General features: G+C 41.3%; 1 protein-coding gene across 1 annotated transcript in view; it reads right to left on the bottom strand.

Annotated features, from left to right (window-relative positions):
- The window catches only part of Atl1 (atlastin GTPase 1), a 91101-nt gene that overhangs the window by 18923 nt on the left and 56003 nt on the right, over positions 1 to 16175 (bottom strand). The window contains exons 4-7 of the mRNA XM_032907871.1: positions 11597 to 11731; positions 11045 to 11149; positions 8744 to 8794; positions 6869 to 6925 (exon numbers count right to left, since the gene is read on the bottom strand). Coding sequence (XP_032763762.1) covers positions 6869 to 6925; positions 8744 to 8794; positions 11045 to 11149; positions 11597 to 11731 — 348 coding nt within the window. The remainder of the gene's footprint in view (positions 1 to 6868; positions 6926 to 8743; positions 8795 to 11044; positions 11150 to 11596; positions 11732 to 16175) is intronic.

The following is a 16175-nucleotide window of genomic DNA, read 5'->3' as shown; positions in this document are numbered from 1 at the left end:
CAATCAATTTCAGTTTTAACACCTGCTTCAGGTGGAGAAAAAGTCTAGAAAATACTTTGAGACCATATAAACTAAACAGCTTGTTTCTACCAACAGCCAGTAATAGCCAGCCCATCAGCAAGACTCATTCTACCAACAGCCAGTGATAGCCAGCCCATCAGCAAGACTCATTCTACCAACAGCCAGTGAGAAAGACCAAACTGATGACCTACTTTGTGGGTTACAGAGATAAGAATGGGTAGTGTTGGTCTTACAGTGAGTTCTGTTGAAGCATGCTGTGTGGTTCAAAGGTGAGCAGCAGGCTAACCCCAGCCACAGTGAGTTCCCTGCACCTGACTCGATGGAAGGTTCTCAATGCTTTTCAATGCTTTTACCCATTTCTTTCTCTCTCCCTCCCTCCCTTCCTTCCTCCCTCCCTCCCTCCCTGCCCGGTTTTGTTTTTGGTTTTGTTTTTTTAAGACAGGATCTCACTATGTAGCCTTAGCTGCCTTGGATTCCGGTATGTAGACCAGGTGGCCTTGAATGCATAGAGACTGCCTGCCTCTGCCTCCAAAGGCCTGCCTGTGGTTTAAAGCCATTTCCCCACCACACCTGGCCTAACCATTTTCTCCACCTGAGGGTTTAACTAGTAGATTAGTTGGAACGGAGACAGTGACTGCTCTGTAGACAGTGCATATCAAACTATTAAGGAAGTCTACAGCCCATTTCTATCTTCTGGAGCTACATAAAATTTCTTAAAACTCAGCTCTGGACCAAGGTTTAAATTCAACTTCCGCAGCCTCTGGGCCAGCTGTTTAAGTAGACTTGGGGCAGTGTGGCCATTCCTTTGCTATGAGACCCTTCGAGAGAGGAGTTTCTACAGAGGTTATTGGGAAGGAAAGAAGAGCTCCACAGAGAACACGTCTGAGAAGAGACTGAGCAGAGAGAACACAGTGATGAGTTCCAGACAGCAAGAGGACCTGAGGGGTAGCATTCAAGAGCCAGTGAATTTAAGACTCTGGTTCTGAACTCAGGGGTCTCCTTATAGGAAAATTATATACAAATTTTAATGTGTGCACCATGACCATTAGTGGACCGCGTTGACTGTTAGTCATGGTTTGTCTGAGGAGTTTCATGTAACTGGTACTCTAGGATAAAAGGAGCAAATGACAAAGCTACTGTCCTTAAGACCTACAGGTTAAGTAATGAGGTGGGATGTGATCATTAAATACAAGATCACAAGTTACAGTTCAGCAAGTGCTAGGGATAAGGAGCAGGGAGAGAAGATGGGGGCTGGATTCAAGGCTTCAGACCTGTGGCCTGTGACAGAGATTAGCTCTGCGCTGTCATGGTATGTATAAGCAGTATTAAGTTTATAAAGTTCTCTGAATGGCTGCTTCCTCGTTGGCTAAGATTAGGAGACTGAGAAGCGACAGCACTGGCACGGTGAGTGCTGACCTGTACAATGTATAAAACACTCCTTGGCAGGTGCCTGGCACAGAACAGCACCACTCAGCTGTCATCTCTGCCTGGCAGTCACACTCCATAGCCAAAATGTGGAAACCAAGAGAACTTTGGCCTGAACCTTGACCTAACCCGGAGTTGCCAGATATGTAACTCTAATTCGTGATGCTCTGGGGTCACCTCTGCTCTCTGGACAGAATCTAGGTAGGGCTCTTCCCTGTGGGCCCCCACCAATCCCTCCCCACCCCTAGCAGGCCGACAGTAGCCTTTCTTTTTCTCAGCGAGGTCAGGTTACTTCTCTGGCATTATTTGGCAGCTCCAATCAGCACAGATTTTTGCCCAAGATGTTTTGTTTCAAAGTGGCTTGCAAAATTCCTTGGAAGTGATTCAAGCCATCTAATTGTTTGTGCCATGTATTTCCTTACTACACACACACACACACAAACACACACATATACACACGGGCAGGGGGGGCAACTGTCAGCTCCATTAAAACATTAAAAGCTCAATAGGACTGATTGGAACATAATTATGTCTCCACTCAGATGAGTGTGAAAAAAAAACTTTTCTTTTATCTCCCAGAGATGATTAAGTTCTGTTCTGATGTCAAAAGCATTGGTGGGATTTGAATACGTGAAAATGGTTAATAAAGGCACTGTGGGAGGACCAGGAAGCAGCTCAGGGAAGAGTACTTACTTGCCTACTGTGTGTAAGGTCCTGGATTTGATTTATAAAAGAAAGAGAATCCTGGAAAAGACTAGGAAGAAGTAATTGAGAGGATGAAGTACTGACACTGAGGAGATGAGCAGTAATAGACTAAATGTCAACAGTCCTCAACTACACACTTGAGAAAGAAACCAAGGCCTCTGAGAGTGAGTGAAGTCATGCCCAGGAAGGCTTCTCTTTTTAAGGATTCAACGCCTGTAATGTTCCTATCACAAGTAAACATCAATTTACTGAGCACCTGTACTCATCTCTCTGGTACTGAAACCTCCCTGCTGTAGAAGCTGTCTGCTGGGCTGCACAGTGCTGAAACAGACCTTAGCCACACTGTGCATGACCTGGACAGTTCAGCTTCCTTTTCTCCACCAGTGACTGTGGGTTAAGATGGTATGACACTGCAATGATTTCAAGTGTTTCTGGGAAGGATGCTTTCCATCCATCGCCAAGGCTATGGTCGCCATCTCTTCTCTTTCAGCTATACTGCCACAAATTCTGTCAGCTCTTCCTATCTGTCTCAGGTCACCAGGCTCAGAAAGGCATACAAGTCCGCAGATTTAGTTAGAGGTCTAGCCTAAAGAGATCAGGGTTCAGGAATACCATGGCCACTATTTAAATTTAAGCTTTTGTAGACTGGCTACTAAACACATCTGCCATACAGACATGCATCAGTATATACACCATTGGCCCAAGTGAATCCTGAGACTGTTAATTGGTTAAGGAATATTTCTATCTCCTTGTAACCTCCATAACTAGAGGGTATGAAATGGCTAAACAGTAAGCCATAAACATGTGATAGCCAAGGAGAGCATTTAATGGTAGGACAGAGGGCATCTTGAAGTCCATATTCCAGCTTAAGGGAGGATCTTCTCAGCATGGATTCAGTGACAAACACTTATTGCCACCACGGCCCAGTCTGAGAGGTTGAGTAACATGCTCTGTGAGAGCCACAAGAAACGGGTAGCTACATTTACCTGAGAACACTAGAAAAATTCAGACTTGCTTGAAGTTGGATTTAGAATGAATTTTAAATAACATCTGATAACCTAAAAAATACCTACAATTAGTTATACAGACCCAGATCCAAGGATTTGTTCATCCAGTGCAGATCAGTGTAGAGCCAGGCATGGCTCATGAAAGCTCAAATGACCACGGAAGCAACATTCACAGCCATCAATAGCGATAAATCACCTCACATCTGACCAGAGATTTTCACCAGGGTCTCAGGACTGGACATTAGTTTTGATCATAAGAAAGTTTTCAATTGCACCTTTTAAAGCTATAGTTAATTTAAAGAACCTTGTTATTTATAGGACAGATAACATCAACTGGCTCTTGTTGGATTGCTATACTTACGATGGGAGTGCACATAGTGACTAAAGCAAGAGAAAATTAAGCAAGGTCACCTGAAGAGATCTCACTAGCTCTTACCTCAGATTGTAATCTGAGTTACATTGATTAGAGTTTGCTTCTTGGGGCATGCAAGGAACAGTTATTACAATTCATTAAGTAAACTGAAATACCATCTGAAAGTTATTTTATGCTGTTATTTTCTATTTTAGAAATTATTTTATATACATGAGTATTTTGCCTGCATATATGTCTGAGCACCACTCAAGACCTTGGTGCCCACAGGAGCCATAAGACAGCACCGAATCCCCTGGGACTGGCACTTCAGATGGCTGTGAAACACCATTTACTTAATGGGAATAAAACTTGAGTCTTCTAGAATAGCCAGTGCCCTTAACTGCAGTCATCTCTCTAGTCTCATTCTTATGTATTTTCTACTCTAAATATGAATTATGTCACTAATGTTAAGTGTCCTGAGCATTATGATAGTATTATTTTATTATATATGTGTATAATACATGTATTATATATTTGCATCTTTCCTTTTAATTATATGATGCATAGTAGCATCTTTTTGTTTTGAATTTAGTTGCTTTAATCTCAAATTTATTCAAAGGCTTTGGCTATTACTGCTTAAATCTCATTTCAATTTCAAATAGATTAAAAATCCATACTTTAATGTTTAAGAAGCCATTGTTGATTCATTCAGTCAAAACTGTGGGGGTTTTGTTTTTGTAATTTTATATATATAGTTTTTGCCTGCATGTGCATGCAGTACCAAGGGAGGTCAAAAGAGGGTGTTGGTTCCTCTGGAACTGGAGTTATACACAGTTGAGAGCCACAACTGTGGGTGCTGAGAACAGAATCCAGGTCCTCTGGAAGAGCAGCAGAAGTTCTTAATGGAAGAGCTGAGCCATTTCTCTAGTCTCAGAGCTGTTGTTTTGCTTGCTTGCTTTTTTTTGGGGGGGGGGTCTTTTTTTCGGAGCTGGGGACCGAACCCAGGGCCTTGCGCTTCCTAGGCAAGCGCTCTACCACTGAGCTATATCCCCAACCCCGCTTGCTTGCTTTTTTAAATGTGTGTGTTTGGTGTATGTTAGTGTGTGTGCAGGTACATGTGTTTATGTGTGCTTGTGAGTTGCAAATGTGTGAACATACATGTAGAAACCAGCGAACAGCTTTGGGTGTCATTCCTCAGGAGCTGTTCACTTGGTTTCTGAGACAGGGTCTTGTACTAGCCCAGAAGTATCCAAGGAAACTAGGCTACCTGGTCCTCACATTGCCAGGAGCAGCCTGTCTCCATATGCACAGTGCTGGGTGTAGGAAGCACAATTAGAACAAGCACTACCTGACTGAGCCATTTCACCAGTCCCCAAAATTTCTTTTTACTGATATTTCATAACATCTATATGTTTCAACAATAAGCAGGAATCTCAAAAGGTTTCATATTATTTGTTTTTAGGACACTGGCATTTTTCTTAACCAAAGACATAATACCTGTCTGTCTGTCTACTGCCTCCCTTCTGTCACCATTCTCCCCGACGTGTGTGTGTGTGTGTGTGTGTGTGTGTGTGTGTGTGTGTGTGTGTGTGTGTCTTCCTGTTGGTTTATCTTGCCATGTATTAGCAACAGAGACCTGAGGTCTGTTTCTAGAATTTACAATCTAGTCATAAGTCCTGAGAATAGAGAAGTCAAAGAAATATTAGAGCTGCCATTCAATACTTCAATACCAACTAACAGATGAATTAAAAAAGAAACACAAGAGCACTGAAAGTATTGTGAACCACATTGAAGATTTTAAAGCAGGATTGATTTTGTTCTCCCTCAACACCTCCTCTACCCTCGCCTGAACTTCAGGGGCCAGATTGAGACTGCTTCTGAAGAATCCTCCACTGACCTTTTCAAGGAATTATCTACTGAACATCTTGAATGCAATCTGATCGGAGACCTCCATGTTCATACTTAAGCCACTCCAGATCCCCACTTTCACAACTGTGTCAGTGGTCTAAGATCATTTGTCACTTGGCCACAGAGGATGGACAGCTCGTGTCAGTGTACTGTTTGCCATAAGAGCTTCTCACTTTGTGGGCCTTTTTTCAGACATTGTTTACCCTGTGGCTCATGTTCCCCTCGGATTAGCACCCATCCTGGATGTTATGAGTATCTGGAGCTTAGCTATGGCTTCCTTTGACAAGCTAGACTGAAGCAGTTAGCTTTAGATGGTACAAAAACTGTTTCCTCCTTCAGGCACTGTCTGAAGGGCATTCGACTCAGTTCTATCTCTTACTTGTAAAGGGCAGGATTTGAAGGACTATAGAAGTAGCTGACAGAGCTCAAGTCAAGCTCAGATGCTACCTTGATGTTAGTCACTGACCCCAGTTACTGGAGGTTTTAGGGCAAGTCTGGCCAGCTACCACCCTCTCACTACCCCAGTAAGAGACAAACATAGAGATGGGGGACTTAGTCAGGGTGGCTACACTGGAAAGGGGAACAAATGCAAGGGTCCATTGACCCCCAGCCCAACCCCAGTCTACTGTGGGAGAACGGAGACAAGGTCTGGGTGGAAATGCAGGGTCAGAGCTGTGCAGCTAAGCGGGCCTGGAAAAGCACGGTCCTGCCTGTTACCAGCCCACCATAACCTTGACTATCAGTCCTGTAAGGGGCTGCAATAAGTTGCCAGAAGTATATGAACTCTCTTCCTAGGAAGCCAGTCTCTCCTCTGACAGGCAGTAGGACTTCCATCTTTCCCTTCATCCATGTGGGATCCCTTAGGTGTTTTTAATTCTTTGGGACCTGGCATTTCAAAGGTCTGATAGCAAGGGATGAACACAAGTGACTCTTTAGACCCCGACACAGTGGTTACACTAGCATCAGCCTGGCTGGGTACTGGTACACTTAGACAGTGAGAGAGGTTAGCATGTAAGAAAGGGAACTCGAAAAGCCTCTTCCCCAATATCCTCTCTGGTGTCAGTTAACTAAACTCATGGAAAAGCTGTTATTCTCACATGAGCCAGATATTGGACGCATTTTTACTTCCCTAATTCTATCTCGTCTTCATATCAAATAGCATGTCTCCTGAGGCAAGGTCTCTTCCTCACTATGTAACTCTGGCCGGCCTTGATAATGACCAGGGTACATAAGGCTGGCCCTGAACTGAAAATCCATCTGTTTCATACTCATAGCAATCTTCCTGCCTTGAGCCCATGCTGGGACCAAAGACAAGTGCCACCACATCCAGTCTACAGTTGCATCTAGAATGAAATAAATCAAGGAAGAAAGCTATGACCATGATTAAAATCATAGCTATAGATTCCATAAAAATCCAATAGGAATTCTCCATCATTCAATTTTTACCCACCTGAAAAGGCTTCAGGAATGTTTCTTCCATTGCCAACCTGCCATACTCAGTGAAAAGCTGGGAGGAGAATCCAAGAGAGAAGGATGGGGAGAGAGAGGAGAAAGAGATAAGACTCATTTACTTGTTGGGTTTCTTCTATTTATTCCCCAGCTGCAGCAGAGTGCTACAGTTTTAATAATCTCAGAAAAAAGCATTCATTATGTAAAGCAGAGCTGTGGTAATTACAAACCTCGTACACGGTAAGAAGAACTCTCCACTTTAAGCCCATCGCCCTTTCTTCTTCACGTGTGCCTCACTGTGCAAGCACTGCGAGCAAAGTGCTCAGCACCTGCTGCAAAGGGAGGTACCCCAGCCCTGAACCCATGCTTTGCTATAACAAATGTCGAAAGGACACATGTGAAATGACTTTTCCAAGTAGGACTTACCTTGGCTTAGAGGGCCGTAATACACAATACATGTAGTAATGACCTAGGCTACAAAATTAGTGGGAAATTAAATATACTGTCTTCTCTTATTTTTTTTAATTGATTACAACTAAGAAGATGAAGAATGAGGAGAGGTTTTGTTGTTGTTGTTGTTGTTATTTTGACAAATGCAAAATTTTAGTGAACACAGGCCTTCAGAGATGACTGATGGGAGGGACTCGAGGCTGGCTTAGTGTTTTCCCATGTGACACAGGATGAGTTCCTTTCACACAATGGCTGATAAGCCACCCAGCTCATGGAGCTGAGGGAGAACGCTGATACCCACCCCTTGCTCCTTTACAATAGCATCCTAGTTTCATCTGCCATCCATACAGGGCAGTAAAAATCAAGAAGCAAAGAGTTATTACTAGATACTTTTTGGAGTGATGAGCTCAAAGTCTTGGTATGTCTAAAGGTGACTGGTCCAGTGATGGTATACGATTATCACACTTGTGTACTGGCCTAACTTGAATTCACAATAACTTCAGAGCAAGGTATTGTCCTTTACAGGGAAAGATTATAAATGATCAGAGTATCCTGTTAGCTCAGGATAGCTCACTGGCCCAAATTATCCTTTTGTAGAGATGAATAAATACGCCGTGTGCAATGGTGCCATGCTGTTCACTAGGAAAGTAGCTGGCCAAGTTATGATGCTTGCTTTTATTATGGAAGCACACTCAGCCAGTATTCTATACACATAATAAGTAAAATTTTATGTAAAACATATAGAGAGCTATCGGAAGAAGAGACGCTTTGCTACCTACTCAAGAATAACTTGAGCTGAGACAGGAGAGAATACTACTGCATACATAAAAACATCTCTAGAATACATCCATTCTTCTCCTTTAGTCTCCAACCTCCTGGAGAGTGGGAAGAACACAGGACCCAGCCATGTGTCTTACTCAGTTCTATCACTGACTGGCCACAGGAGCCTCCCAAACCACTTATCTTCTCATGCTCCCTCTCCTCATCTCTAAGACATGACCGTTAGCTAGGATCCACCACAGTCTCTTTCAGATAAGAACTCACGCCAACTTCTGAGCTGTCCTCATGCTTTTTCTAACAGTTCTGAGCCACAAGGTTCACAAGGAAGAAGTCTGGCTTATACAGACACAATACCAACAAGTTATCAAATTCTTGACCTTAAGATTTGCTATTGCAGTTCAGAGACTCTTTACACGGAAGATTCTTTGTCCACTTTGATTTGCCATATACTTTCATATATTCAGCACTGGGAGTGAGCAGGTTTAGAAACAAAGAAATAGGAAAACCGAATTAGAAAGGACAGAGCCATACGTGACTGACAAGAAACTGGCACCACAATGACCCTCGTGTAGTCATGAGTCTGCAGTCCCCCACAATTCTGGCTGCATGACCAAAAGACTACCAGATACACAGAAAGAGCTTTTACCTGGAGATGCTGAAGGTCGTCCTCCTGGACATTTTGGGATAAGTTGTAGACCTTGATGTGGGGTAAGGAGTCAGAGAAGAAGAGATCAGCACCGTTCTGAGAACTTTGCAGTTCTGTTTCCATAAATGTCAGTTATTATACAACAGCTCTCTTACAGACATTTATGAGACCCGAGGAAGGAGGTTTCACCACAGTGCTCAACCTGTAGTCTCTTGCCTCAGCCCTTCGCAAAGCAGGGTTCACAGAAGTTGGTCTTCCTGCCCAACTGGAATATTGTTTGGAAAATTACAGTGACCTCTTCATAATTTATTGATTTGTTTGTGTCCGCAGAAATTCACTCCACACAGAAGTTAGGTTCTGAACGCCATGCTCACAGCTTTGTGTGCCTGCCTCTCTCTTCCACCACAGCGCTAAGGTGATACCTTGTGTTGTCTTTTTATTTTCCTTGAGGCGATAACATTAGTAACTTTAAATTAATAATTAATTAATGTTGCTTATATGTTTACATATTGACACAAACAGTATCCATTTGTACTTCTTTAAATAGTGTAATTTCTCAGATAATAATTTAAAATAGACATGACTTGACAGACTTTCTATAAAAAGATGCAGTGTTTTTCAGGTCAAATATAAATAGTAAATAATGAGTGGTAATGCAAAGTTAAACTGGTTTTAATTGGCTTGTACAAATGATCTTTTCTCTTGACTTTAAAGAAAACAGATATTGAGTCTGTACTTTAAAGATTCATCAAAGAAGCAAGTTTTTGAATTACAGTACTAACCTGTGTTTCATAGATAGATTTCTTGTGGCAATCCTTTAAAAATTATATTTTAATTTATATGTAAGAATTTTTCTTTGAATGTACATGTATACACCACATTTAGTGCCAGGTGTCTGCAGCAGTCGGAAGAGAGTAAGATCCACTGGAACTAACTAGAATTATGAATGGCTGTGAGCCACCGTGTGTCAACTGGGAGCTGAACCCAGGTCTTATGCAAGTGCAAAAAGTGCTACTTATGTCTGAGCCATCTCTCCAACCCCAAGAGGTAGATTTATTTTGAAGTATCAACCATGGATTATAAGCATAGCTTTTGTGTTAAAGTCATTTATTTAAAATTTCACTCCATCCTTCCTCTTCCTTTGTACTGGTATGGAAGGTACTGACCAGAGACGATGGCTGCCTGCTCAGTAACTCCAGACCCCCATCTGCACATGACCACAGCCTGGACTTACCCTGCTTTGCCTTTCTCACCTTTAAAAGTTATCTTGCCTTTGAAAAAACTTCTGCTTTTGTTTCTTCACTGTCTTCTCTCCCTGCTCTCTTCAACAAGCAGAAAGTATCTAACAGTAATCCTTAAACTTGTTTCAGCTGCACACTAACTTTCAGAACAATTTAGAAAGTTTATAAAACCTCCTCCCCACCCAACAGTACTGTTAAAAAGGGGAAAAAGAGCAAAAGAAAGGGAAGAGCTTTAAGTACATATGGTTATATATAAATGTAACTGTTACATCTATATAAACTGTTTTTAAAGCTATGAACATATAAAGCTTTCACATTTAGAAATAACTTCATTGATAATGTAAAATAACATCATAAGTTTATAAATCCTGTTTCACTAAACAAGTTATAATAGCTTGTCCCCAAATCTGCATATAAGGCTTTTAAATTGGCTTATTTATTTTTGTTGGTATGTTCAGTGTGTGTGCATAGGGGAAGTGTCCCATGATCTGTGGGTGGAGGTCAGAGGCCAGCTCTGTGGGGTCTGCTTTCTTTCCACCTTTGCACGCATAGCTATCTCATCGACACAAGATTGTTCTTTTCTTTTTGAGACAGGGTCACATGTAGACTAGGCTAGCCTCAGTCTCACTGTACAAAAAAATATGACTTTAAACTCTTGGTCTCCCTGCTCCCATCTCCTCTGTACAGAGTAACAGGCCTTCTCCACCACGCCTGCTTTATGTGGGGTTGGGGACTGAACCCAGGACCTTGTTGCAAGGCAAACACTCTACCAAGTGAGCTACACCCTTAGCTATAAAATTTAATATTATTCTAATTTATTCTAAATTTTAACAGAAAAATAACAAGAATAAAGCTGCTCTGGACTAAAGCAGCCATTGTAGAAACTGATAATTGGTTAGACTGCCATAGCCTATAGTGACAATGGCTGTTCATGTGGAGCGGACTGAGCAACACATATCATTTGCCGTTCTCTCTGTCTCATTGCCACATGTATGAACAAACACTATTCATGAATTTTAGTTAAAGGAACATCCGCAAATAGATTTGTTTTATTCCATACCTGTATTGAGCTTATCATTGTGCTAAGGGCAAATACTGTGGCCGAATCTCTCAAAGTTGACTGACTGTCAAAGGTTCCCTGAGTATCCATCAGTAACACTGCAACCTACAGGAAAATAAAGTACATTGCTGACATTGTACAGAGCATCCAGGCTACCAGGGTTACCATGACATTAACAACAAAAGAACTAAAAACGTCTATTATCAATGAATACTTAAAAGATAACTTCTTGTATGTGCCATGAATACCACAGGAAATTAAAGAATATTAATTAGCTGCTGGGTACAGTCACTTTTAATTTTCTCTGATAATCTAAGAAAAAAAAAAAAACCCTAGCATTGAGACAGTGTAAAAATATCAACTTGTTACCTGCTATTTTGTGCTATGATTTCTGTCTCCTGGGATCACTAAAGAGTAAATACCGCTGTATTTTCAGTAGGATGCTACTCTGACCCTTGTAACATTATGTGAAATTACAAGTCAGTTTTCAAAAGACCATTTCAAAGTTACCACCAAAAATAAAATTTTAATTTTATTTAAAAAGTGTCATACCTTTTTACCATCAAGCTTATTGATGAGGAAAACTTCGCTCCAGATCTGAATTCCTGTGGTTTCTCGTTCAGATCCACCTCTCCATGAAAATCCAGTCAATGGTTCATTGTAATCTCCAACCCAATCAACAGATTCCTATAAATTTAATAAAGTCTATGATTCAAAACTGGATATGCATGTCTAGCTTTTCTTCTCCTTTTCAGCCGTTTCTTACTCTAATTCAAAAGGAAAAACATATGCATATCTGTTGCATGAGACAATCAATTTATTCACTCAAAAGTAATTACAGAGGAACAACCATATGCTACAGCTTAGGTTCTGGCTAACACCATTACAGTTTACATATATACACATGTGTACAATATAGATGTATATGTAAGAATGGAAATGAAACAGAAGTAGAAACAGAGGAAACAGAACAACTGGTTATTTCATTCATTTATTCAGTCATTTCTGCATGTGTGTGCTTGGTGTGAGTATACGCATATGTATGCAGATGCTACAAGAGGGTGTCAGGGATCCTCCAGCTAGAGTTATAGGCGCTTGTGGACTATTTGACATGGGTGTTGGGAATTGAACTCTGGTCATCTGGAAGAGCACTCTTAAATCTCTAAACTCTCTCCAGAACAATTAATCTTTGATGAGGTAAGACTTAAAGGAAAAGATGATATTAGTTGGGAACTGTCCAGAAAAGCACCTTGAAGAAGACATTCAAAGAAATAAGAAGTCAAGAAAAGAATACAATAAAGAAAGACAGAGAAAAGGAGGGAATGAGTGAGGAAGGAGGAATATTACCTAAGGACATACACAAATGCTTTGAATAGATGAGTGGAGGAAGAGCAGGTAGAGAGAGTTTAGACTGCAGATTCTAAAGGCCGAGAAAGGTAACCAATACAGATGTTTATCCCAGAGGGCATCACCACCATAAATATGAGGAGAGAGATTATTCTAGAGGTAGTAAAGAGCCAATAAGGGAAATAACAGGAAGGACCAACAAGAAGGTTATTATAAAAGTCAAAACATGCCTGTGGGCCTGAACCCTGTCCAAGACAGAGAGGAGGGACACCAGGAACAAATACAAGAGGGATTTCAGAATCCAAAAGAAGAAAAAAACTAAACTGAAAAGTATGTCAGAACTAAATACCAGATGAGACAAGAAATACAAGATTTAGCATTTTTCAATAACTTTGGATAATAATAGCTATACTCATTTTGGTACCTGTTACAGAGGAAAAATTAATGATTTTTGGGAAGACCTTTCTATATATTCCTTGAATTAAAAACCTTGTATTAACTAAATTACCACCTCCTGCCTCTGTACTGAGATTTGGTCTGGCTGGAGCATGCATGGTTTACGCAGCTGTAGGTTCACAAGGCCAGCTGCCCTTTTGTGTCCAGAAAGCAGCTTCCTTGTACTCACCCAGAGCCTCTGGCTCATACAACTGTTCCACCCTCTTCTACAATGATGGCTGAGCCTTGGGAGGACAGAGAGAGAAAGAGAGAGAGAGAGAGAGAGAGAGAGAGAGAGAGGGAGGGAGAGAGAGGGAGGGAGGAGGGGAGGGAGGGAGGGAGGGGAGGGAGGGAGGGTGTGTGTTAGATACTGTCTTATTCTATAAAGCAATTTTGGACACTTATTGAAAGCATAATAATGGGTTTTGCCACCTGCACTGTTCAGCCTTTTGTCTTCATTTTCAGTATGAGATCCACTCCATGGAAGATGCACCCTTTGTTTAATGCAAATAGCACATTTGCTTCCCTTCATCTACAATGTCCCTTCTATTTCCCCTCTTGATCCACATCTTGGACACCCATCAATTGCCAACAGCTCTCCAGCTGGGGTGCCCATTTCCCCTCTCCAAGGTAAGCTTTGGGCTACTTCGAGCTTGCACATGTGTTGTGTGTGTTATTACAACCTTGGTGAGTTCACATGTGCAGTTTCTGTTGAGTCTAGAAGACACTGCTCCTTGGAGTCATTCACCACGTCTGGCTCTCACTCTTTCCAGCCTCTCTCTACAGTGATCCACAAGCTCAGGAAAAGGCATGTGATGCAGGTGTCCCATTTAGAGCTCAGCATTACTCCAATCTTTTCACAAATCTTAATTCTACCTCCTTATCCAAACCATAAAAGCTTAAGTATAAAAGTCTATCCTCTTTGGTATTCTCCATGTTACCTAATACAATGGAAGGAGTCAAATGTTACTAACTAGCCAATGTAGAGACTTAAATTAATCAAAACATGATACATTTTTTAAAAAGTATTTTTCTTTTATTGGATTTTTTCATTTATTTAAATTTCAAACATTACCCCCTTTCCCAGTTTCCTAAAACCCCCATCCCCTCTCCTCCCACTTCTTCTATGAGGGCGTTTCACCACCCATCAACCCTTTCCATCTCCCTGCCCTAAAATTTTCCCTACAATGGGGGGTTGAGCCTTGGCAGGACCAAGGGCTTCTCCTCCGACTGGTGCCCAATAAGGCCATCCTCTGCTATATATGCAGCTGGAGCCATGGGTCTCTCCACGTGTACACTTTGGATGGTAGTTTAGTCCCTGGGAGCTCTGGTTGGTTGGTCCTGTTGTTCTTATGGACTTGCAAACCCCTTCAGCTCCTTCAATCCTTTCTCTAACTCTTCCAATGGGGACCCAGTTCTCAGTTCAATGATGGGCTGCTAGCATCCAGCTCTGTATTTGTCATGCTCTAGCAGAGCCTCTCAAGAGACAGCTATATCAGGCTCCTGTCAGCATGCACTTCTTGGCATGAACAATACTGTCTGGGTTTGGTGCCTGTATATATATGAGCTGGATGCCCAGGTGGGGCAGTCTCTGGATGGCCTTTCCTTCAGTCCCTTCTACAAACTTGTCTCCGTATTTCCTCCTGTAAGTATTTTGTTCCCTCTTCTAAGAAGGACTGAAGCAACCTCATTTCAGTCATCCTTCTTCTTGAGTTTCATGTGGTCTGTGTATTGTATCTTGGGAAATCTGAGCTTCTGAGCTTTTGATAATATCCATGTGAGTGCATACCATGTGTGGGTATTTTGTGTTTGTGTTTGTTTTTGTTTTTGTGATTGGGTTACAACACTCAGGATAATATTTTCTAGTTCCATCCATTTGCCTATGAATTTCATGAAGTCATTGTTTTTAATAGCTGAGTAGTATTCCATCTATAAATATACCACATTTTTTTTATCCATTCTTCTATTGAAGGACATCTGGGTACTTTCTAGCTTCTGGCTATTATAAATAAGGCTGCCATGAACATAGTAGAGAATGTGTCCTTGTTATGTGTTGGAGAATCTTTTGGATATATGCCCAGGAGTGGTATAACTGGGTCCTAAGGTCGTACTATGTCCAACTTTCTAAGGAACCTCCAGACTGATTTCCAGAGTGGTTGTACCAGCTTGCAATTCCACCAACAATGGAGGAGTGTTCCTCTTTCTCCACATCCACATCTTGCTCCAGCATCTGCTGTCACCTGAGTTTTTGATCTTAGCCATTCTAACTGGTGTGAGGTGGAATCTCAGGGTTGTTTTGATTTGCATTTCCCTGATGACTAAGGATGTTGAACATTTCTGTGGGTGCTTCTCAGCCATTCGTTATTCCTCAGTTGAGAATTATTTCTTTAGCTCTGTACCCCATTTTTAATAGGGTTATTTGATTCTCTGGAGTCTTAACTTCTTGAGTTCTTTGTATATATTAGATATTAGCCCTCTTTCAGATATGGAATTAGTAAAGATCTTTTTCCAATCTGTTGGTTGCTGTTTTGTCCTAATGACAGTGTCCTTTGACTTACAGAAGCTTTGCAATTTTATGAGGTCCCATTTGTCAATTCTCGATTTTAGAGCATAAGCCATTGGTGTTCTGTTTAGTACATTTTTCCCAGTGCCCATGTAATCAAGGCTCTTCCCCACTTTTTCTTCTATTAGTTTGAGTGTATCTGTTTTGTGTGGAAGTCCTTGATTCACTTGGACTTGAGCTTTGTACAGGGAGATAAGAATGGATTGATTTGCATTCTTCTACATGCGAATCTCCAGTTGAACCAGCACCATTTGTTAAAAAATGCTCTTTTTTTCCACTGGATGGTTTTAGCTCTTTTGTCAAAGATCAAGTGACCATAGGTGTATGGGTTCATTTCTGGGTCTTCAATTCTATTCCACTGATCAACCTGCCTGTCTCTGGACCAATACCATACAGTTTTGTTTTGTTTTGTTTTTATCACTATTGCTCAGTAATACAGCTTGAGGTCAAGGATGGTGATTACCCCAGAAGTTCTTTTATTGTTGAGAATAATTTTCGCTGTCCTGGGTTTTTTGTTATTCCAAATGAATCTGAAAATTGCTCTTTCTAACTCCATGAAGAGTTGAGTTGGAATTTTGATGGGAATTGCATTGAATCTGTAGAATGCTGTGGCAAGATGGCCATATTTATAATATTAATCTTGCCAATCCATGAGCATGGGAGATCTTTCCATTTTCTGAGATCTTCTTTAATTACTTTCTTCAGAGACTTGAAGTTCTTGTCACACAGATATTTCACTTGCTTGGTTAGAGTCACTCCGAGGTATTTTATATTATTTGTGACTAT

Source organism: Rattus rattus, chromosome 7 (genome assembly GCF_011064425.1).
Source record: "Rattus rattus isolate New Zealand chromosome 7, Rrattus_CSIRO_v1, whole genome shotgun sequence".
In the NCBI taxonomy this organism is placed as follows: domain Eukaryota; kingdom Metazoa; phylum Chordata; class Mammalia; order Rodentia; family Muridae; genus Rattus; species Rattus rattus.
The sequence above is the reverse complement of the archived record's forward strand: the minus strand, read 5'-3'. Positions and strand labels throughout refer to the sequence as shown.